General features: G+C 45.4%; 3 protein-coding genes across 3 annotated transcripts; all 3 read left to right on the forward strand.

The window, feature by feature from the left end:
• The first annotated feature begins 468 nt into the window (after positions 1-468).
• LOC136372258 (olfactory receptor 6Y1-like) lies at positions 469-1,566 on the forward strand. Its single transcript, XM_066336789.1, has one exon. It carries the CDS (start codon positions 469-471, stop codon positions 1,414-1,416), a length of 948 nt encoding a protein of 315 aa, XP_066192886.1. The 3' UTR covers positions 1,417-1,566.
• Positions 1,567-6,977: 5,411 nt separating this feature from the next.
• LOC136372273 (olfactory receptor 9S13-like) lies at positions 6,978-7,913 on the forward strand. Its single transcript, XM_066336811.1, has one exon. The coding sequence runs from the start codon at positions 6,984-6,986 to the stop codon at positions 7,911-7,913; it is 930 nt and encodes a 309-aa protein (XP_066192908.1). The 5' UTR covers positions 6,978-6,983.
• A 3,167-nt stretch (positions 7,914-11,080) lies between these two features.
• SDR39U1 (short chain dehydrogenase/reductase family 39U member 1) lies at positions 11,081-16,515 on the forward strand. The gene is made up of 6 exons (XM_066336790.1): positions 11,081-11,102; positions 11,541-11,647; positions 11,968-12,050; positions 12,649-12,770; positions 13,804-13,947; positions 14,143-16,515. The coding sequence occupies exons 1-6, from the start codon at positions 11,087-11,089 to the stop codon at positions 14,556-14,558; spliced, it is 888 nt and encodes a 295-aa protein (XP_066192887.1). The 5' UTR covers positions 11,081-11,086; the 3' UTR covers positions 14,559-16,515.
• Positions 16,516-22,471: the final 5,956 nt, after the last annotated feature.

Consider the following 22,471-nt stretch of genomic DNA (forward strand, 5'->3'; position numbering starts at 1 on the left):
TGTTTGGAGGGGGGGTTTATTATCAAAATGAATATATTCTTGTGGCACTTCACATTTCCTCTACAGCTCATAGAATATATATGATATAACTTTAGAAATGTTTAGATGTAGAAATTAAAGCATTGGAAATGTGAATGTCTGTTTATAAACTGTGATTTCTTTATACTGGATGGATAATATATTAGCATCATTTATCATTTGTCTTAGATGAGACCAGATTGGTAATGTATATTGATCTCCATGAAACGTAAATTAAACAGCATGGTTTGATTTTTAAAATGAAAAATTCTGAATTGAGCAGATAAATTTCACAAAGTTAATTTCTAAAAACCTGACAACAAAATGTCTGAGCTTTTACAATGTCTTTAACTGGTGGTATAATATATGGCTGTGAATTTAAGCCTGTGTAGTTAGGTGTCATTGTATTAATTTATTGCAGGTGGATAAGGCTCATCTTTCTTCTACAGAATGGGTGGGAGGAATGAAACCAAAGTCATGTATTTCATTCTCCTGGGTTTCCCCACCACTGCTGAACAGCAGCTGCTTCTCTTCTCTGCTTTACTTCTGGTTTATTTATTAACTGTGTTGGAAAACTTCCTTATCATTCTCACCATCCGAAATAACCACAGCCTGCAAAAGCCCATGTATTTCTTCCTAGGGAACCTATCTTTCTTAGAGATCTGGTATGTTTCTGTCACTGAGCCAAAGATGATCGTAGATGTCCTGTCTCATGACAAACGTATCTCATTCCAGGGGTGCATGACACAGCTGCATTTCTTTGTGACCTTTGTTTGCACTGAGTATGTTCTGCTAGCTGTGATGGCCTATGACCGCTTTGTGGCCATATGCAAACCTCTCAGGTACCCCCTCATCATGAGTCACAGGGTTTGTGCTCAGCTGATAGCTGCCTGTTGGATGTGTGGCTTGACCACCTCTTCCATCAAGCTGAGCTTTATAGCCCGGCTCTCATTCTGTGATGTGGACAGGATCAATCATTATTTCTGTGACATTTCACCTCTATTGAATATCTCCTGCAGCGATTCCTCTTTGGCTGAGCTCGTGGACTTCATCTTGGCTCTGCTGGTTATCATGGTGCCTCTGTGCACCGTGGTGGCCTCCTACGTTTGCATCCTGTTCATGGTGTTGAAGATTCCCTCTTCTCAGGGGAGGCAAAAAGCCTTTTCCACCTGCAGCTCCCACCTGACTGTGGTGGTTTTGTTCTACTCCACCACTCTTTTCACTTATGCCCACCCCAAGCTCATGTACACCTACGGTGCCAACAAACTGGTGTCAGTCCTGTACACGGTGGTGGTGCCACTGCTGAATCCTCTCATATATTGTCTTAGAAACAAAGAAGTCAGGTCTGCCATGAGAAAGACTTTTACTAGTAGAAGACACAGCAGAGAAATCAACTAAACAGAGCCCCAGAGAAGGCGCTTTGCTCATGAAGATCAGCTGGCAGTGCTGATGAGCTGAAGTCAGGAGGGCCACACCTTAATCCATGCCAAACTGTCCTATTAATGCAAACACTACTCATATTTATTGAACTCGACCTTAATATATCTAAGTTAGATCTATGTGTTTACTATTGCTTTGAGATGTGTGGGTTTGGGGTTTTTTTGCTTGTCTAAGAATCTATGCTGTCATCCTTTCTTAAGTCTCTGGCTGAATGACTGCTCTGTTTTTAAAGATGTTTTGGAAATGCTAGGAAATGAACCCCAGATTTGTTTGCCCTAGTTGGAACAGAGTCCAGAAAACATTGTAAAATGTGTGTGAAAATCAGCTATCTATGTGCAATTTATTTAGTCCAAGATTTTGTTATTATCCTTTGAAAGAAATAGGCAGCAGAAAAGGATGGGTAATATAGTAACATTCTTAGATACTTGGTGTAGGATAAAAGGAAAAATCCTCTGAAGAAGAAAATTTTTCTAATATGGCATTAGAGAAGTTATAATGTGAGTTGCTCATTGTATTCATGTTACAGCTGCATTGTCACTTGGCCTCTGCCTCAGCTTCACAATGGGACCAAGGCACCCTAAATAACCTCATTGCATACCAAATAATGTCTTCCATGAAGAAATTCTGACATGTCTGAAAGGATAAATCACTTCAATATTTCCTTCAGGCTGCACTGGATCCAGCAGTATTTAATCAGGAGTAATGACCTCATGCAGGAGTCTGGAAACACAGCTGGTGAACCTGAGTGGAACACAGATTGCCTGTGAGAAAACCTGATTATCGATTAGAAATAAAACGGTGCCTTTAAGAAAACTGCTCTGTGTTCAGACTATCACAGTGCTTCAGAACTTTTAATATTCTGTAATAAACAAACAAATAAATCAATCTGTCAGCAGAATGCATCTCCATGTGACCATATTAAATTATGACTGAGACCATGGTATCTGATATTCTGTGCTCTGTACTAGCATACTGACTTTTCCAGTTTTGCAGATGGAGCATTCAGTTTTCCAGGGAAGAAACCTGGAAGAAACTTGTTTATGCATACTGTGCCATGTATTGCCAGTTGTTTCAAACAACACCTTTTTGAGGACTTGGACACAATATTTAGGAGAGATGTCAGGAACAGCTTGAAGTTCATCATAGTGGGGAGCTCTCACCAGAAATGCAGAGTGCTGGCTGTAATCCAAGTATTAGCAGAAAGTCTGCTGTGAGAAAATAGGTAATTGACACAAAATGAATATACATTACAGTATGAACCATTGTAAAGGAACAAGAAATAATCCAGTAGTTCTTTAGATTTGCATTAAAAATCAAGAGCCACAGATATAGCTAGATAGGAATTCTAAAAATATTTAAAGTTTAGACATGTGTACTTAAGACATCTAAGCAAACTACCCTCAGCTCCTTTACTACTGATAGATATGGATTATCACCCTAGAAATACATTCCTTATCTATAACATATGTTTTTATGTTCAGCCACATCCAAGAAAATGGGGATCACACTTAACAGTTAGTTTGGAAGAGACACCCGTTTGCCCTTTTCCCTGCAGTTTTTATTGCTGAGCATGATGCCACATGGTCTGGAATGTTCTCTCTGGTCAGCTGAAGTCAGCAGTCCCAGCTGTGTCCCCTCACAGCTTCTTGCTCCCTCCCAGCCTGTGCCAGCACTGTTCAGCAATAACTGAAACATTCCCATGTTCCCAATATGGTTTTCATCATAAATTCACACAAGCTATTTAGTCCCTAGGCAAGACAAAATCAGTACAGCATCAGGCTTGCTTCTTTCTTATTGCAATATATTAAAGTATTGATACATCAATAATCACCTAATCTCTTTCTTCTCTTATTTCAGTTTTTCATATGTAAAATGCAAATCATAGCATTTCAGTACTCCTTAGTGAGTTTTTCATTGAAATTTTGCAAGGTGTGAAGTTCCTTTAATACAGTAATTTGGCTGCTACACATTTACAGGTTTTAAAGCACTGATCTGAAGTGATTGTTTTGAAACAGTGTCAGGAAAACCTTTCAAATACACTGTGAAGAGGATTATCATCCAATTATTATGGGGTTTATGTACACTAATAATAATGTTGTCAGAAAACCTGAAACAAAAAATTCATAACTTATTCAACAGGGGTTCACAAGTGCTCACAGGAAAGAAGAGAACACAGAAAAATCTTACACAAATCTTCTGAGAATGCAAGTTCTCTCTTGCAACTAAGTTTATTTCTGGAAGTTTTCCTAAAAAACACTTTCAAGTTTGGGTGCCTTTAAAGTACTGTCAATAGGTCACTGGCCACAAGTAAAGAATTTAAGACTAAGTCCAATCTTAGCTTTTGAGAAACTCCCCTCCTCTCTTAATCTTACTCTCTGCTTCTGGGGCTGATAAGAATGTATGCAAATGTAAGATGGTCTGGGTTTAGAAGATATTGATCTATTGTCAGTCACAAGATTTGGGAAGCCGTTATATCAAGAACAGAAACATCTATTGCATGTAGATTTATTTAAAACCACATGCCAAAACACAGAAAATTTAATATAGTCTACTGTAACTAAATGTGCTGAGAAGAATGCAAATTTGCTTGTTGAAAAACAGCCACATCCTAAGGTGTCTGAGATACCCAAATAGGAGTTATGATATGCTTTTTCCTTTCCTGGAGTGATTTCTGCACTCCAGAGCACTGTTCCCTTAGAAGCTGCACCCTCACCTGAATCAAACTCCCAAGTTTCAGATGGTGAGTGCACTCTCTCTGCCAGTCAGAGAACACATTTAGTGAAAAATTGCTTTTGTTTAGAGAAGAGAAGCATTATTGCTTGGGGAGAGGGCAATTGTGTCTCTTCTATTTTGATAATCTGGAAGGAAGCATATTCTAATGGCTAATGAGGCCTTGATTAGGTCCACAGTGTTTTGCTCAGCAGAAAGAAATCTACAAGGGGCAGGAAAGGTTCTGCATAAGAAACAAGTAGGGGTAGAAGTCACACAGGAACAACTCTACACTTTATTGTTTCTGTTTTATTCCTTATTATTTTATTCCCTCTATTGCTTATGGTTTTCTTCTTTGGCCGGCAAAGAAAAGCGGCACAAGGGAAAAATATCTCATTTGAGGTTCAGATGTCTGTTGTGAAGGTCCAGGAGTCTGGAAACTGAATCCCTAGTGTTTTTATGTACATCTATTAAAGAATATATAAGCAAGATGCTAAGGAGAATGCCCTTAGAACCAGTCAGATGAAAGGCCAGTGATGTGTTGACTACAAGAGACTACTAAAAAATCAGCTGGAGAGAAAAAAAGTTCAGTATTTTTTGGCAATGTGTTCAAGAAGCCTGAATTCCAATAAACCAAACCTGGCTTTAATGACCGTATTACAAGGTATGTGTATTGTGGTGTGCGAAATCTGAGCTTTGCTTTGTTAAATTTAGTGATAGAACTGGACTAAAAATCGTTGTTTTCTCTTTTTTTTTTTTTTTTTTTTTCATTATATAGCATGTAGTAATCAGGGCTTATGAATACAGTTAGTTTTTCTGGAAATTAAGTACATTAACAGGAAGCCAGTATTTAATGCGTCTGCATTCTAGACTTTCTGTTCGATCAACCAGAGATAGACAGTTCCAGAGACTTCTCAGGTGAATCAAAAATCTTCCCTTCTCACTGGCTAAAAAATATCTCCAGCATCTTCATTCTTAGCTGAGGTTTTTGTTAGCCTCTTTAAAAAGCCATTTACTTAAAGCAGTAGTAATTGTTAGTACAACGAAACAATTTTGGACAGGATGTAGCCTATCCTTCAATGGACAATATCTTTGATTATCATGAAATTATTTCATAAGTTTACATCTATTACACTTAAATCCTTGCCACTTACACATAAAACCAGAATAAAAATAAGAATTTAAAAATAAGGTCAATTACATAAGCCAAGACCACACATCTGTTAAATATCTGACCATAATGACACAAAATTCTGATGTATTCTTTTACATTATTGTGGTCAAACGTATCTATTTTTCTCTTATTCTCTTCTGGCTAGATTTATTCCTTTTCTAACAAAGATAGCTATTTCTAAGGGACTGGTTTTCCCCTGTTTTGAACAGGTAGGGTGAGACTAGAAGAATCACATTGTGGATGCATCTATTTCTCCCTTTTGATAATAGGGGAAGCTTTAGGAACTGTGAAAGCTGTAGGCAACAGGCTTGAAAAGGCTTTGACTGGAAAAGGACCTTGACTGCCTAAACCTGAGCTCTCTGCACACAAAACTCCCATGGAAAACTAGCCAAAATATTTGATGAACAAGGTTATGCAAAGAGAAGTTCCTTCTCCAAATTTATTTCCCTTTCCTAAGATTCGTGGGTAAATAAGAACAAAGGATTAAATAGAGCTGCTGAGGGTACCTAGAGCTAAGGGGACATGTCAAGGACTGTGGGAGGGTAGCTGGAGAAATATGTCAAAAATTAATTCAGTGCTTTGAAAAGATTAGATACATGCTGGTTAAGAAAAGTTATCAAATGGAAATGACCGCAAAGCAAACAAAATACCAGTAACTGGATGGGGATTTCTGTCACTCAGCTTTTTACATCCATGTCCATCTTTTCACAGACAGAATAGCTGGACTTCCCTTTAGATCAATGGAGAAAACCAGAAAATCGTAAAACATGATTCATACTTCCTACGGTAAATATTCTAAAGCTGGAGTGTTTCTCTCTGTTCACTGAATTTAAAGGCATCCAAACTATGACTTCTAATGTAGGCATCAACCCACAGAATACATTCAAGCCTAGGTGAGAGGACAACTAACTTATGAAAATAAAATTAAAATTGCTAAATAGAATTGCAAAAGAATTACTTGAAACATTCTGTCAATTAGTCAATTTTAACGTATTAAATGAATTAATATTTGAGTAGAGAAACTTACTTCAGAAATCTCAATTTTGAAGGGCTTTTTTCAGTACTTCTGTAAAAGAAAAAAACTCAGTTTCGCACATGAATCAGTGTAGGTTTTTAAAATGATAGACTTGGGGTTTTTTTTAAACAATTATCCACATTATTTTAATACATTTCATGGTTCATATATATTTTCAATTGTTTTGCATAATCTGAAGAAGCCTTGTTCTTTTGCTTAGGGGAGAGCAGTGTTTTGTTGGTTAGTTGCAATCTTAGTGAGAGATTATTTTTTGCCCAGTTAAACCTGAAATAGGTCTTCAACTGTAGAAAGAAATGTCTTGTTTCTAGTTGGTTATAAAGTTTATTAAATTAAAATAGGTTGGATAAGCTGCATGCAGAATGTTTCTTAATACTGGAGATAATATTACAGGATTATTAGTGTACAAATTACCTTGTAATTGTTGCCAAAAAACCTCAGATATTAATGAATTTTATACTTTTTTTGATCTGTCTCTCTAGATTTAATATTTCTTTTGTTTCATATATCTCATTGTTTATCTTATTCTTCTGTAATTGCTTCTCTGGGCAAAGTATCTGCAATCTACTGCATCCTAATTTCCTTTTGTAACATCATCTGAAAGCGAAGATGGAAAACCACACCAGGATAAGTGAGTTCCTTTTGGTTGGGTTCAAATCCCACTCAGGATCACAACTCCTCCTCTCTGTTCTGTTCTCCACAATGTACATTGTCACTGTGGTGGGAAACGTCTGCATGATTCTCATCATCAGGATGGACTCCAACCTGCACACCCCAATGTACTTTTTCCTAGAGAACTTGTCCACCCTGGACATCTGTTATTCCTCTGTCATCACTCCCAGGGCAGCACTGGCATTCTTCCTGGGCAGAAGAAGCATTTCCTACAATGGCTGTGCTTCACAAATGTTCTTCTTCTCTCTCTTTGGTACAACAGAAGCCTTCTTCCTTGCTGTGATGGCTTACGATCGCTTCACTGCCATCTGCAACCCACTGCTCTACCCAGTCATTATGAGCAGAAGGCTTTGTGTTCTCATGGTGGTGGGCTCTTATCTGTCAGGCTGCATCAACTGCACCATCCAGACAGGCTTCACATTCAGTTTGTCCTTCTGTGGGCACAGAGAAATAAACCATTTCTTCTGTGATGTTGCTGCAGTGATCAACGCCTCCTGCTCCGACACACTTGTCAATGAACTTGTCATGCTGGCTGTGTGTGGGTCAATAATTGTGGGCACTGCCTTGGTGGTTTTTATCTCCTATGGTTATATAATCATCACAATCATCCAAATGCCTTCAGCTGAAAGCAGGCAGAAGGCCTTCTCCACCTGCTCTTCTCACATGGTGACAATCTGCTTGTTCTTTGGCACAGTCTTCTTCATGTACGCTCAGCCTGGAGCCACATCTTCACCCAACAAAAGCAACACCATCTCAGTCTTCTATACTGTTGTTGTTCCCATGCTAAACCCTTTCATTTACACCCTCCGAAACAGAGAGGTAAAAGGGTCTCTGAAAAAACAGTTAAAAAGGAAAGGGTTTTTTTAGTACATTTACTGAAGCTGAGAATCAACACAGTGTCCAGTTTGGTACAGAAAGATGCTTCAAATGTGAAATAAAGGACATCAGGACCTGCTTTCAAGAGTCTTTTGGGTTTCTAGATGGCCAGTAAAATCAGGAAATGGAAACAAATCTATGAGACTCTAGTGATTGTTATTTCAACTAAACAATTTTTGATAGGATGTAGGATATCCTTCAATGGACAATATGTTTTATCTTTATGAAATTATTTTATAAGTTTACATCTATTACACTTAAATACTTGATGCTTACGCATAAAACCAGACTAAAAATAAGAAGTCAAAAATAAGGACAATTAAGTAAGCCAAGACCACACATCTGTTAAATGGCTGACCACAGTGACACACAATTCTGACATTTTCTTTTACATTCCTGTGGACAAAAGTATCTCTTTTTTCTTATTCTTCTCTGGCTAGCTGTATTCCTTTTCTAGAGCAGATGAAAGTGAGGTTTATTTAACCATAATTAGACATTTACAATCCATCAGACCTGTAATTTACAGGCCTCTTGTAGCCATTCAAAAGATACCAGATTTTAAAGCCATAATCAATACTATTGGATCAGACAATTTGAAGAGTATCTAAGTCTACTGAGCAGCTAAAACAGGACACGAATCTGAGACTCTGGCAGCACTTTATTTCTGTGCATTGGAACTCAGCCAGTTCAGGTGAGGCATTCTCACTCTACACATCCACAGCTAAATTAAATCAGACATGAGTGAACTGGAAGATTTACTTGTCTGTGACTCCTGGTATTTCTATTTTTTTTCTCAATTTTGCTTGTAATCACTTATCTTTCAGTAGAACCACTGAAATTAAGGTTAAAATCAATAAGCATTAAAGGATAATTAAAATCTTGTGCCTAAAATGCTCTTCCACACAAAAGAAAGGGCAAAAAAGCAGCAGGATTCTGTTTCCATGTGTTTATGTGCATGTCCACATGAGTCTTAGGTAAGCTTGTAATAACACAATCTGACAACATGAAGATAATGTTCAACTTCAACTTTACAGCTGCTTGAAATTCTGGTTTTAAAAAAGGCACATTTCAAAAATACCAACTTAAAGCTTTTGGATCAAGAATCTGAAGCATGAACTTACTTTGAAGCACCATTTTACCAGAGAACTGCTCAATTATCATTGTATTCCATCATAAGATAAATCCCAGACTAGAAATCAGAAATCACCTTTCAGAGAAAGTCATTATTTAAATTAATTATTTATTTGCTTTCTCCTTAAAAGAAACTATCACTTTGAAATAAATACATCACTATCCATAGTCACCTTCTTTCTCACTTTGCTATTAAGGGGATCTGTACTATAGGCTCATACACATCTATCTCCCCTTGCATAAGAACCAACCTATATGGCAGGAAAAAATACAAAGCAATATCCCTCTGTGTAGATCATGAGCCACTGGAACTTCTGTGAGCATTTTCTGACAGCCACTATTGTAACATCAGTGCCCACCAGCCTTCCAAACTAATAGAAAACCCTGTATGGATTGCAACTCCCCTCTCAGATATTTGTATTCAGGTACAGGGGAGATTTCTGCACTTGGAGGTGAGAATTTTCTTACAAGGCTCTAACAGTTTCTAACAGTTTTCTTACTTGGCTCACCCTGCTGCAGACAAGCCTCAGCCCAGGGCCCCTCCTGGTTACCATTACACTGCAACACACAACATTAAAAGTCTCCTGCTCTAGGGACAGACACAGAGGGGGAGTGGGATCCTTGTTGCTGCTGTTAGAGGTGTGCACACCCATCTGGCCTTCACATGTAGCAGTTGTGCTGTGAGAACAGCCCTGAGCACAGTGCTGGCTGCAGGCAGATGTATTCCCCAGAATTTTCACTCTTCACCATTTTCTAACACAGACATATAACATAAGCTGTCAGTGGCTTCTCCTCAGGTCAGCTGCAAAGAGTTTTGCCATATCCAAAGCTGTCATTATCCTGAGTACTAACAGAGCCTTGTCTTGCTCTTCAAACACGCCACAGAGGTGTGAAATTGTGAAGAGCTCATTTGTGCTTGTTTCTTTTCTGCTCACGCAGAAAAGTGTCATTGCACTATGTCAAGGGCAGCCCAGAGCTTTCAGATAACTTTGTTCTGTAGATGGATGGGTGGATGGATGGAGGGATGGATGGATGGATGGATGGCTGGATGGAGGGAGGGAGGGATAGATGGAGGGATGGATGGATGGACGGAGGGATGGATAGGTGGTGCAATGTGCAGATAAGGTGGACCAAGCTGGATAGTTAGGTAGAAATATCTTTAGCATTTGTTCCTGCTCCTGAAGAGCCACCAATGTGTCGAGGTGTTGCCTACAGGCTGTTGTCACCCTCTGTTCTCCACAGGACGCAGGTAAAATGAGCTGACAACACAGGCAACTGTGTGAAGCAAAGGCTGCTCCAGCTGCCTGCAGGTGGGAAGCTGTGTCTCCAGTGTGTGTTTCATTGCATCTCAGAAGAGACATTTCAAGCCCAGTGGCAGAATTATATCCTTGAAAGAATTTCTTTTCCCATGACCCCAAGGAGGCATGCAAGCAGGTGTCAGAGACAAGGGCAGTTCAGGGTCAATGACAACAGCCCCTGCCCAATTCTCAACTGCACAATTCTTTGTTTTCTACTAACAGTATTTAAAACACTTCATAGTATAACAGAATTATAGAATCTCGGACTGTCTTTGGTTGAAAGGTGCCCTAAAGCTCACCTCGTTCCACCCCCTGCCATGGGCAGGGACACCTCCCACTGTCCCAGGCTGCTCAAGCCCGGTCCAAGCTGGCCTTGGACACCTCCAGGGATCCAGGGGCACCACAGCCTCTCAGCCCCGGGCCGATCCCGAATGTCCCCTCAGCCCCGGGCCGATCCCGGTGTGTCCCCTCAGCCCCGTGCCGTGCCCCGAATGTCCCCTCAGCCCCGGGCCGGGCCCCGAGTGTCCCCTCAGCCCCAGGCCGTTCCCTGTGTCTCCAGCCCCGCTCCGTTCCGTTCCCCGTGTGCCCAGTCCCGCTCCGGCCCGGTCCGCCCGTGTCCGCGGAGCCCGGCACACCCTGAGGCGCGCTGGCCCTTTAAGGGCCTCCCATCCGCTGGGGGGCGCCGTGCGCCGCCGGAGGCGCATGCGCGGTGGGCACTGTGTGCGCGGCACGGCGATGCGGGTGGTGGTGGGTGAGTGCGGGGCCCGTGGGGGAGCGGGACCCTTGTGAGTGTGGGTTCCGTGCGGGAGCGGGGCCCGTGAGGGAGCGGGGCCCGTGAGGGAGCGGGGCCCGTGAGGGGGCGGGTTCCGTGTGAGTGCTGTGCCGAGGGAGCGGGTCCCGTGTGAGTGCGGTGCCCGTGTGAGTGCGGTGCCCGTGCGGGAGCAGGGGGGGCGAACGGAACGGAGTTCTGGAGTAAGCTCAGGCAGTGCTGCATTGCGGGCGCTGCTCGCTGGGCTGGACCCTCTTCCCCCCGGCTGTGGGAGTCTGGCCGTGGTGCGCGGGCCCGGGCCCGGTGGCGCTGCTGGCGTTGCGTTGATGCACCCCCAGGCACGGGCCGCGGGGCGCCTCTGCTGTCGGGGGTGATGGCCCAAGGACACTGCTGTGACGGCCCATCTATATCTGTCACCAGGTGGTGGGACAGGCTTCGTGGGCAGAGCCCTGACCCAGCTGCTGCGGAGCCGAGGGCACCAAGTGACCCATGTATCGCGACGAGAGGGCAAGGATCGGATCAGCTGGGTATGAGATGAGAGCGGTCACAGGAGGGGAAACGTGGCAGGGCTAAGAAACCAGCCTGCTTGCCCTGGCTTTCCATGGCATGGAGAGTGCCCTGCCGAGGGAGGTGTGGCTCCTGTGGATGTTCTTTTGGGCTGCTAGGTGCTCCATGGGTCACAGTCATTGGAATGGGCACTGCTGTAGCTCCAAGGAGCAAAACCTTCTCTATTCGTGCTTGTATCCTGCAGATGTCAGGAAGAGGCTGGCTGAAGTTCTTAGGCTTCTTTGCAGGGAAGGCTTGAGTAGAGGGAAGGGCTGATGTGTGGTGTCTCTGCTACTCCTAGGAAGAGCTGTCGCGCTCTGGGCTGCCCCTGTGCGATGCTGTGGTCAACTTGGCTGGGGAAAATGTCCTCAACCCTTTCCGCAGGTAACTTGATGTTCCACAGTGCTATTGGGACGAGGTGGAGGCAGGACAGTCCTGTGTTGTCAGAGAATGTGGAAAGGGAGGAAACTACATGACCAGGAAGCTCTTGGCTTAACCAGCTGTTGACATTTGCACCCTCAAGTGTCCAGAACATTTCTGTGAGCCTGGTAGGTTGGGAGAGACCTTTGGAAGAAAGGTTCTCTCCTGGACCTACAGCTGAAGGCCAGAAAAATGAGTTCCATTTTTCCAAAAGGATATTGGGTGCTGTGCCTACATTTGATAATGCAAACTCAGAACCAAAGTTTGAGTCCTAGGAAGAACACCAGCTTTGGTGTCTAGCTCCTTTGCTGACTTGGTCCAAAGGCCGTCCAAACCCCACAATTTTTTAAAGGAAGTGAAGAGTCACCATCTTCCAAAATTCCCCTGCACGTCTGCTCTAAGATGACATATCCTCCCTTTGCCCTGGTGTGAGGGCAGTGTAACCTTTAACCGTGTAACCTTTCCTGCATTTGTGAGCTGGTGTTGGCTGGGGTCCCCTTGATGGCAGTGTTTCCTGGGGTGTCCCTGTGAGGTGTTTAATCCCTGCTTCTCCCTTTCCCAGGTGGGGTGATGCCTTCTGCAAGGAGGTCATCAGCAGCCGGGTGGAGACCACAAAGACCTTGGCCAAGGCCATTGCTGCTGCTGAGCAGCCCCCTCGTGCCTGGGTCCTGGTCACTGGCGTAGGTATTGGCTGGGCCTGGCCAGGACATCACTCCTGCTGACCTGGAGAGGCTTTGCCTGCAGACAGAAACAATTCCTCAGGAGCATGTGTCTTGCCTTGAAATGTCAGCTTTATTGCCATCAATGTCACTGTGTTTAGGCAAGCTTTGATAAGCTTTTTAGTACTGCTGGAGAGGAATTTGGGTCCCTGTGCTTTGTCTTGGTGTTATTAGGGCAGAAGCTTTTCTGTGTTTTTCTGTGGAAGCATTTGGGCATCCCACAGAATCAATTTATGTAAGGCCTCAGCTGAAGCCCCTCTGCATTGTCTCCAACTTTCTGCTTGCTGCAGTCTTTAAACTGCCATGGTTTATTCTCTGTGAGGCCCAGTATTAAAGCAGGCACCTTCCAGCCAGTTCAGTGTGTTGCTTGCAGGCCTGTTTGGGTTTTGGGGCTGCCTGAGTGTTAGTGCATCCTACTGAACCTGTAGAGCACATTGGCAGTTCAAAAACTTGTCAGCAATGCCATCAGAGATCCTGTGCTGTTCATGTGAGGATATCCCTGGTGGAGTGATCAAGCGCACAGAATCCCAGAATGGTTTGGGTTGGAAGGAGCTTTTCAGACCATCCAGTCCCACTCTTTACCATGGGCAGGGACACCTTCCACTGCCCCAGGTTGCTCCAAGCCCTGTCCAGCTTGGCCTTGGACACTTCCAGGGATCCAGGGGCAGCCACAGCTGCTCTGGGCACCCTGTGCCAGGGCCTGCCCATCCTCACAGGGTAGATTTTCCTCTTAATAGCCAATTTAAACTGACTTTCAATTTGAAGCAATTCCCCTTGTCCTGGCACTCCAGGCCCTTGTAGTCTCTCTTTCTGGTAGGCTCCCTTCAGTACTGGAAAGTTGCAGTTAGATCTCTTTTCCAGGCTGAACAATCTCAATTCTCTCAGCCTTTCCTCACAGGAGTTCTGGGCTCCTGGAGGCAGAAAAGATGGTCTGATGGGGAAGGGGGGCTTGGTGTCATCATTCAACCCTGACCCCCTTTCTGCTGTTAACCCTGCAGGTTATTACCGCCCCAGCCCCACAGCTGAGTACACTGAAGACAGTCCAGGAGGGGATTTTGACTTCTTCTCACGCCTGGTGAGCTCGTGGGAGGCTGCAGCTCTCATCCCTGAGAGCCCAACTCGTGGTGTTGTGGTGAGATCAGGTGAGATGAGGCATCATCCTCATTAATGGTGACTCTGCTTTACTGCTGGGGTGGGTAAAGGGCATCAGCTCTTCTGTCTCTCCTTGTTGGGGTCCCGTTGCAGTCCAACCCTCTAAGGATTCTGCTGCTTGTAGGCCTGGGTGTGAAGGGGGCTTTTGGGCAGGGGCACCTGGTCTCACTCTCTTCTCCCCCCAGGTGTAGTGCTGGGTCGAGATGGTGGTGCGATCTCTCAGATGCTCTTGCCTTTCCGTCTGGGACTTGGAGGCCCCATGGGCTCTGGACTCCAGCCCTTCCCATGGATCCACATTCAGGACCTGTGTGGGATTGTGTGTCACGCCCTGGAGAAGGAGTCTGTGCAGGGCATCCTGAACGGTGTTTCCCCGTCGTCCCCTGGCACGTCCAACGTTGGCTTTGCGCGGGCGCTGGGGGCAGCCCTGGGCCGCCCGGCGCTGCTGCCGCTGCCGGCCTGGGCCGTGCGCGCCGTCTTCGGGCCCGAGCGCGCGGGGATGCTGCTGGAGGGCCAGAGGGTGCTGCCAAAGCGCACCCTGGAGAGCGGCTACCACTTCATCTTCCCGGAGCTGCCTGCAGCCCTGAAGGACATCGTGGCTTAAGGCCTCCCCAGTTGGGCTGGGCTGGGCCCTGTGTGTGTGAGCTCACATGCCTTCTCATGAAAGAGGGGAGCCCTGCCTCTTGACACTGCCCCATCCCCATACAGAAAGGGTGAGCAGCCCCTCTCCCTGCATCTCCCTGTGTGTATCACCAGTTTAGGAATCATCCCTCTTACTGTCATCTGAATCTTCGCATTACCTGCATTTGGGGAAGGGCACGAGCCCCTCAAAGGGCTGTCACTGTGCAATTGCCTATCTTCCCTTTTGCATGGTGTGTGTGTGAGCTGCTGGCAAAGCATCTAGGGGTGTAATGGCTTCTCCCCTGAGAGATACGGCTGCAGGAAACAGGTCCTAATGCTGTTGTGATTCTTCCATGGTACTGGAAGTCACCCTTCTTGTTTTTCCCCGTGATAATCCAAGCAAAGCAGAGGAGCCTGTCTTTCTTGGTCTTGGTGGTTGTGGGAGAAGATCCGTCTTAGGGTGCTGAATACAGACTGCTTGGAGATTCTGCCCTCTTTTTCTTGGCTGATACCAACCTGATGTATGAGTACATTCAGCTGAGTTTAGTCCAAAGTGTTACACCCTTCCAGGGTTCCATACCCTGGTGCTGTGGTGGGGATGAGGGAGAGCACTGCTTTGCCAGCCTGTAGGGGAAAGGGTGACAATCAGACTGTTACTCCTGGACTACTTTACCTTGGCTAAGTGCCCACTACATCTAAGCTTGAGCTCAGGAAATCTGGGTGGTACATCACTGTGTGAGGCAGTGCTAGTCACAGCTTTGGTCTAAAGGAGCATTTCAGCCTTGCCTTCAGGTTACCTTCATTGTGCTTACCTCAGGCCAGGGTGGTTTTCTTTTATTGATACCATGAGGTGGTGCTTGTGTTCAGGGTGTTCCCCCTGGAATGCCTGGACTGGGCACTGAAAATGTCCTGGTCTGTCTTGGAAAGCAGTACCTCTTCCTTTATAAAGCTGATTGCAATTTCATCATCTCACAGTGGCAGGAAATGTATCCATGTTTCCCTTGACCGACTTCATATCCTAAAGCGGGTTGCAGGGTGTGAAGTTCACAGAGCAGTGGAGTTTGTTACAGCAGTACTTCTGGAGAAATATTCCTAGTGTGATGTAAGTTGGGGCTAGAAAATTCTATTAAAAGGCACTTCAGGCAGGTAAAGACCTACTCTTTACCACCCAGAACAAGAGCAGTCCACGTGTTTCTGGTTTATGCCATGCTCTAGTCAGAGTAGCTGAAGGATCAGTCTTGGTGAAGTCCAGATGCTTCGCTCTCCTGACTGCTCAGTACATACTGGAGACAGAATGACAATCTAATGGCTTTCCAGGCAGGAAAACTAGAGTGGGACTGTAGAGGGATAGGGGATAGTCCTGGCAGTTAGTGTAAGTACAGCCAGGTGAAATGGGACATAGGGAAAGTCATAAAAGCAACATGGTTTGAGGTATATGTGGGTTGCTTGGACTATGCCTTTGCTTCCTCTTAGTTAGGTGCAGCTTCCTTCTTTTTCTCAAGAGCTTCAGTTTCCTGTCTGTGAGTGTAGGCTGACATACTCTGAGATCTTGTGGGCCACTACAGTGGGGACATTCATCAGTGCTGTTTTAATTACTTCAGCTGAGTTTTTAGAGCCTCGGGCTTCAGAGCTTCCCCAGGTGTTGTCACCTTCTGTCAGCCAGGCTGGTTAGCCAGGCCAGTTAGGTTGTTGCTGTACCTGTATAAACCTTGGTGATTGCAATGGCTTTGGGTTGTGATTGGAAATGAGAATTAGTATGGCTGGAGAAGAACTGCCACCTTCAGCCCTTCTGGAAGAGGTGTTTGTATCCCACAGAGGACTGCCACTAAGCAGAGTTCCCAGGCCTTGGACTCACTGCCTGAATGTGTAAGTCACTCAGGACATTTGAAAAGTTGCCTCTGTATGGTTTTTGGCTTAAATACATCACAAGGTTTAAATGAGCTTCTGTCATCTGAGTCTGTATATGCGATCTGGAAGCACTGTCTTAGTGCATTAGAGACTTTCCATCATGATAAATTCACACATGCCCCATGCCCCTTCCTCTGCAGGAGAGCCAGAAAAGGTGCATGTTTGGGTGACAGCAGGCTGAAATCTCAACTGGATGTGTCTAGTTTTGATGACCTTTAGGAAGTCCTGATCCCCAGGCTGCAAAGACTTTGTGATGCTGAATATGGATAACACAACTGTGTTACCCCATTGCTGGCACTGCAGTGCTCAGGGCTAGCAGTGTTTCTGCAGGCATATCTGAGCCAGTGCTGTGCCCCTAGGCCTCGGGGCAAGTGTCTCTGTTCATTTAGATTAATTGTTAAGGCTTTTGTTAAACCCTGTGGAAGGCAGCTGCTGCCTTCAGCAGCTGTGGCCCAGGACCCTCCTGTGTGGCCACTGACATCCCAGCCTCTGGACCTGTAGCCAGGGTTTCTGTTCAAGGTGAGAACACAGCTGTTCCTTTCCTGTTTGCAGGGTCAGCCCTGATGCTGAGCTGCACATGGACAGTGACACACAGATGACACTGACATGGCTGTTAACAGCACCCCCACACAGGACACAGGTGACACAGGCACCATGCAGTTGGGGCTGGCAGACTCATGACACCCTCAGGGTTCACAAGGACATGCACACTCGTGAATCCTTTGAGCACTAGTATGACCCCTCTGTCCACCCAGCACCACAGCGTGGACCACAGCCTCCTGACCCATCCCACAGGCCCCCTCCTTGCCAGCTGCTCCAGCTTGACCCACCAAAGACTCGGCATCACTCAGATGCTCATCCCAAAGGCATGCTTCATCTCAGGTATCTCCAGGTACCAATATGGATCCCTTGCCCTCCTGATACCCCTGCCCATACCTGGAGTCCCCTTCTTGCCCTCTGCTCTGAATTACTGCTGCTGAATGCACACCTGGTTTGTGGGATGTTGCCTCCCCCAGAATTGGCACACATGCTGTGAGTGGCTGTCCTACTCCAGCTGCTGGCATGGAGCCCTTCACTCCCCTTGCTCATTCTGCCCCCTCCAGCAGCTGCTCTTGTGGACACAAAGTATTCTGCCTGTGGCTGTAGGCTAAGTTGCCACTGGCTCCAGCAGCTGCTACCAGAGGCTGGGGTTCTGCTCTCCCTATCCCTCTATCTGATTTCAGGATCTGGCCCCAAATCTGCACATTCTGGCTGCCCAGTAGCTGGCTTTTGGTCCTTGCAGCATGCAGATGAGACCATGGGAGATTGTACAGAGAGTTACAGAAAGATAGATAACCCAGGACTGTGGTGGTCAAGTGTAGGGCTCAGCCAGCCCAGAACTGACTGGCCCAAGTTTACACCCAGCCTCTTACAAGGCTTTTCTGTCTAACCCCTCTTGGCTGCTCCCTGTCCCTGCATACTTCTTCACCAGCTGACATCCCACTGTCTTCATTCAACACCCTGGACACTGAGCTTTGCATCCTTATCATTTGCAAAGTCGTGGGCTGCCTTTAGCTTCTTGAGAGCTCATCAGCTGGTGTCACTGATGCCATTTTTGTTTCTAGTTATTTGCCTTAATACTAATTGGTCAGGTTTTATGATTGTGTCTCTCATCACTTCCCTACTGTAAAAATAAATGTTTTCAGCCTCACACATCTTTACCCCTTTGGGTGGCTGATCAGGTTTGTTCTCATCACAGCCTCTCCATCACATCTGGTTTATCTCTGTGCTTTCTGTGGCTCCTTTGGCCAGATATCCCCAACTGATATCCCGTGACACTGCCCTGCTGCGGGACTCTCACAGAGGCTGCACTCTTCACTCCCCTGGGGCCTGAATGGGCCTCCCCATGGGCTGCACTCACAGGGGCAGTGACCCCACTGGGCACCAGAGGGGTTGTGTGTGCCAACAAAGGCTGCATCACTGGTTCCCCATCAGAGGCAATAGGCAGGAACACACTGCGGCACTCAGGATCAGTAGCACCTTTCTATCAGTTCCTACAGGCAAGTCCAGTGTCTGGCTGTGATAGCCACATCTCTCCAGGCACCAGAGCATGTGATGTCAGTGATCAGGCCAGTCCTGGAGTTTTGGTCTCATTCTGGCAGAGCTGAGTGATCTGCACTGGTGCCTTGTTTTGGGGTTAGCTCTGGGCTGACTGCTAAATTGCAACACAGTACTAAAGACAGCAAAGTTTAATTCTGAGTTTTCTGTGCCAGTTGTAGTTCTGCACCATTTGTATTGTTAGTCTGCTTTACGCATTCTTTCACGAGTTGTAAGACACTGATTTCCTAATTAAAGTTGGTATTTACTGTCCTTGTACCCCTCAATTTCCACTGAACCATGGTTCAGACTTGACTGGGACAATTTTCCAAGATTTTAGGGCATATTGTAACTACCCTGTCCTTTCTCACAGCTTCAAAATTTGTAAATCTGAAGCTGAAATACTAGGCAAGCATCTGTGTTTCTGTCTGTGTCTAGGATGGTTTCTTGGCTTTGCTGCTGGTTGAACCTGCCCATGAAGGCTGCGAGGTACAGTGAATGCTCTGCCACCCTTCTTTTGTTGAGAAATGGACAAGCCTCATTCCTGCAGAGACTGTTAACACCCATGCTTTTGAGCCCTTTTTATGCCTTTTTATGCTTGGTATCCTGCTTGGAACCCAAAAAATTGCTGCAGTTCATACCAGCTGTTCTTGGGGTACTCACCTGCCTGAGCTGGAGGACAGGGAGAGCAGAATGAAGCCCCATGATCCAAGGGGAACTGGGCAGTGACCTCTACACAGCTGAAGCTCACATAAGCCTGTGGAGCTGGATGGGGCCTTAGCAGTGGTGCCAAGGGAGTGGTAACCCTCACGAAGCCACTTGCAGTAATTTATCAGCAGTCCTGGCTAACTGGGTAGGTCCCAGCTGACTGGAGGTTAGCAAATACAGGTTACCTGCAAGGAGGGCCAGAAGAAGTGTTTGGGGAACTGTAGGCCTGACAGTATGACCTTGGTGCTAGGAAAGGAACAGATCATCTCAAGTGCCATCATATGGTAGGTACAGGAAAACCTGATTAGGCCTGGCCAGCATGGGTTTAGGAAAGGCAGGTCCTGCTTGGCCAGTCTGGTCTCCTTCTGTGACAAGACGTCTCACTTGGTGGGTGAGGGAAGGATTGTGGATATCATCTACCTGGAGCTCAGTAAAGCCTTTGACTCAATTTTGCTTTTCTGGAGACACTGGCCTGGATGGGCATACTCTCTACTGAGTAAAAACCAGTCTGGGCAGCTGAGTGCTAAGTGTGGTGGGGAAGGGAGTTAAATCCAGCTGGTGGCCCATCGCAATTGGTCTTCCCCAGTACTGGGACCAGTCCTTTTTAATATCTTTCACCAGTGATTTGGATGGGGGCAGTTGAGTGCACTCTTAGTAAGCTGGCAGACACCAGTTTGGATGACAGTTTTGGGAGGGTGGGAAGGGTCTGCAGAGGGATCTGGACAGGACAGATCCATGGGGCAAGGCCAGTAGTAGAAGGCTCAACAAGGCCAAGTGCTAGGTCCTGCACCTGGGTCAAAACAAGCCCTTGCAGTGTTCCAGGCTTAGGGAAGAGGGCCTGGAAAGGTGAAAGGACAGGGAGTGCGGATTGGCAGGGGCTCAGGATGAGCTCATGTGTGCCCAGGTGGCCAAGCAGGCCAATGGCAGCTGGCACCATGGACACATGGACCCTGTGACTCCAGTTGAAGCACGCGTGCTTACACACACACGAGCACACAGAACAGAGAGCTCTCAGCCAGACAGAAAATCCTGACTGCACTGAGCAGGAGCAGGGCATGGCCAGACAAGTGTGGTTCCTCCCCTAAACATCCCTAGTAAATCTTGGAACCAACTGAGATGCTTTTCTCCTTTCATTCCATAATGGATCCTTTATTTCCTGGGCATTAACTCTGCCTCAGTCTATAAGCTGACCCAGAAGCTGTTCCCACTGACTCATTGGAACAGGTTTCCCACCCAGCCCTGGGGCTGCTGGATCTCCTGGCAGAGTCCTTGGAAGAGCTAGATAAGTGTCCATTTCTCTAGTTAAGTTACTGTGCATTCTCTACTTGCTGGTGGGCATCTGTGCCCCTTCGTGTACATGTAGACCAACTTTTTATTGTATAACCAGAAAGATTCACTTTGTAAAGTAGCAGAGAAGTGTTTTGGAATAATCACTCCCCTGAAGGCTTTACTGATACGACAATCCTGTAGCAATGACTGAACTTTTATTTCAAAGCACAGTTGAATCCAAGCTCCAGGGCAGTGAGGCTGTGGTTGGGAGAGTTATAATTTGCATTTTTCATCTTCAACAGGGGAGAAGTGACTACACTGCTATGAAAATCCCCATTTTAGTTCTGCTCCAATTATCACAAGGTTCCTGCATCTCCACTTGGTCCTGATCCTCATGACGTGAAGCACTACAAGAACTTTTTAATTAGCCCCATGGTGACAAAATTTAGTTTTGCTAATTATATTATTGTTATTCTTTTTTGAATGACCAGAAGTGCAAGGTGATTTGAGATTTTGCTTTCTTCTTGAATCCCATAATTTCCCTTAACAAAGGCATCAGGAATCCTATGAGGGAAGGTGGTTGGAGTCCTGTGTTGGAGGTAGGTTTGCATCCCCTGCTTCTCTGACTAGAGCTGTGCTGTTTTATCTTGTAACTTGAGAATGACATCTCGTAGCTTGTGTGATGTTGGATCACAGAAACAGGAGTTTGCTGAAGGTATTTGCTCTTTCTGCTTAAAATACTTCAAGGACGAGTAATCCCACATGCTGCTAGTGACAGTGGTTGTACTGTGGAAGAGAAAACGACCTGAAAATGCTTGTTTATCACTTTTAATATATAATCTTACTTAACCGAGTCGTTTTCAGAGACACTCTGCATGTGTTGGGAAAGATCTGAGGGAAGGCAGGCATGAATCATTCCTGTCTCAGCATTTCTGTATTTCAGGTTTTTTTGCTGGAGCTCAATCTTACTTTTATGTTAGGGAGATTACTGAGGCAAAAGAGAAAGGTTGGATTAGACTTGAAAGCAAATCACTTTTTCTCTCTGCCAAGCTTCTATGAAAATACTGCTTTTTGTGGGAAATGAAAACAATACACAGGATTAACTGTGGGTTGTTAGAAAACATTATTTCATACCAAAAGTGGCTTTTACTTTTTGGATCTATGAAAAAAACCCTGCAATTTTCAAGCAGAAAATAGGATTATGTATATAAGGATTTTAAATGGAATTATTCACTGACACTAAGGAGCAGACTGTGATGGGAAGAAATTACAGGATCCCTGCAGAGTATTCACCAAAGGCAATGAAAATGTGCAGAAAGTTCTTGTTTCTACGGTTCTTTGGAATTCCATTTTGGGAAGAGTTCAGCAGTTAATAGAGGAAAATAGAAAGGTTGTGTATTATTCTGTATGCGGCTTTTTTTTGTAAGAAATTAGATTTTTGTTTCAGCAGCCAAATAGGGGTAGTAAGTTCCCATCAGGGAAATGGCTCAGTCATCTTGGGCTGAGGTGGGCAGTTGCCACCTTCTCTTAGAACTTCCCCACAGTGTCTCCAAATTCACTGGATATTTCAAGTTTATTTTTCTAAAACTTGAGACACTGTCTCTGTGATTTTTAACTCATGCCATTTATCTGACTGAAAAGAAGTTTGAAAAAGAACCGTGATGTAGAGATCTTTGTGATAATCTAATGTAAGGGAAGACCAGAACTTGGAAAGAAATTTGGGTTAAGACTGATTTGTCCATGGAGCCTAAGGAGGAGTAGCCTGGCCACAGCAATGTTACCTTTTAGGGTGAGCACATCCAGACTTCTTGACTCTGAAGGGAGCTGAGACAGACACTTCCCTTCTCCTGACTTACTTTTTAGTGCACAGGTCACCTGGCTCATGTGGATTTACACATCCAACCAGTCACAACAGTGGGAGTGGAGGATTAGGGA

This window comes from Sylvia atricapilla, chromosome 27 (genome assembly GCF_009819655.1).
Source record: "Sylvia atricapilla isolate bSylAtr1 chromosome 27, bSylAtr1.pri, whole genome shotgun sequence".
Taxonomy (NCBI): domain Eukaryota; kingdom Metazoa; phylum Chordata; class Aves; order Passeriformes; family Sylviidae; genus Sylvia; species Sylvia atricapilla.

Bases quoted from the DNA above. Each gene is read 5' to 3' on its own strand.
- LOC136372258 (XM_066336789.1), top strand. From the start codon at position 469: ATGGGTGGGAGGAATGAAACCAAAGTCATGTATTTCATTCTCCTGGGT.
- LOC136372273 (XM_066336811.1), top strand. From the start codon at position 6,984: ATGGAAAACCACACCAGGATAAGTGAGTTCCTTTTGGTTGGGTTCAAA.
- SDR39U1 (XM_066336790.1), top strand. The intron at 11,648-11,967 runs GTATGAGATGAG...TGCTACTCCTAG, and splicing joins GCAAGGATCGGATCAGCTGG to GAAGAGCTGTCGCGCTCTGG. The intron at 12,051-12,648 runs GTAACTTGATGT...TCCCTTTCCCAG, and splicing joins GTCCTCAACCCTTTCCGCAG to GTGGGGTGATGCCTTCTGCA.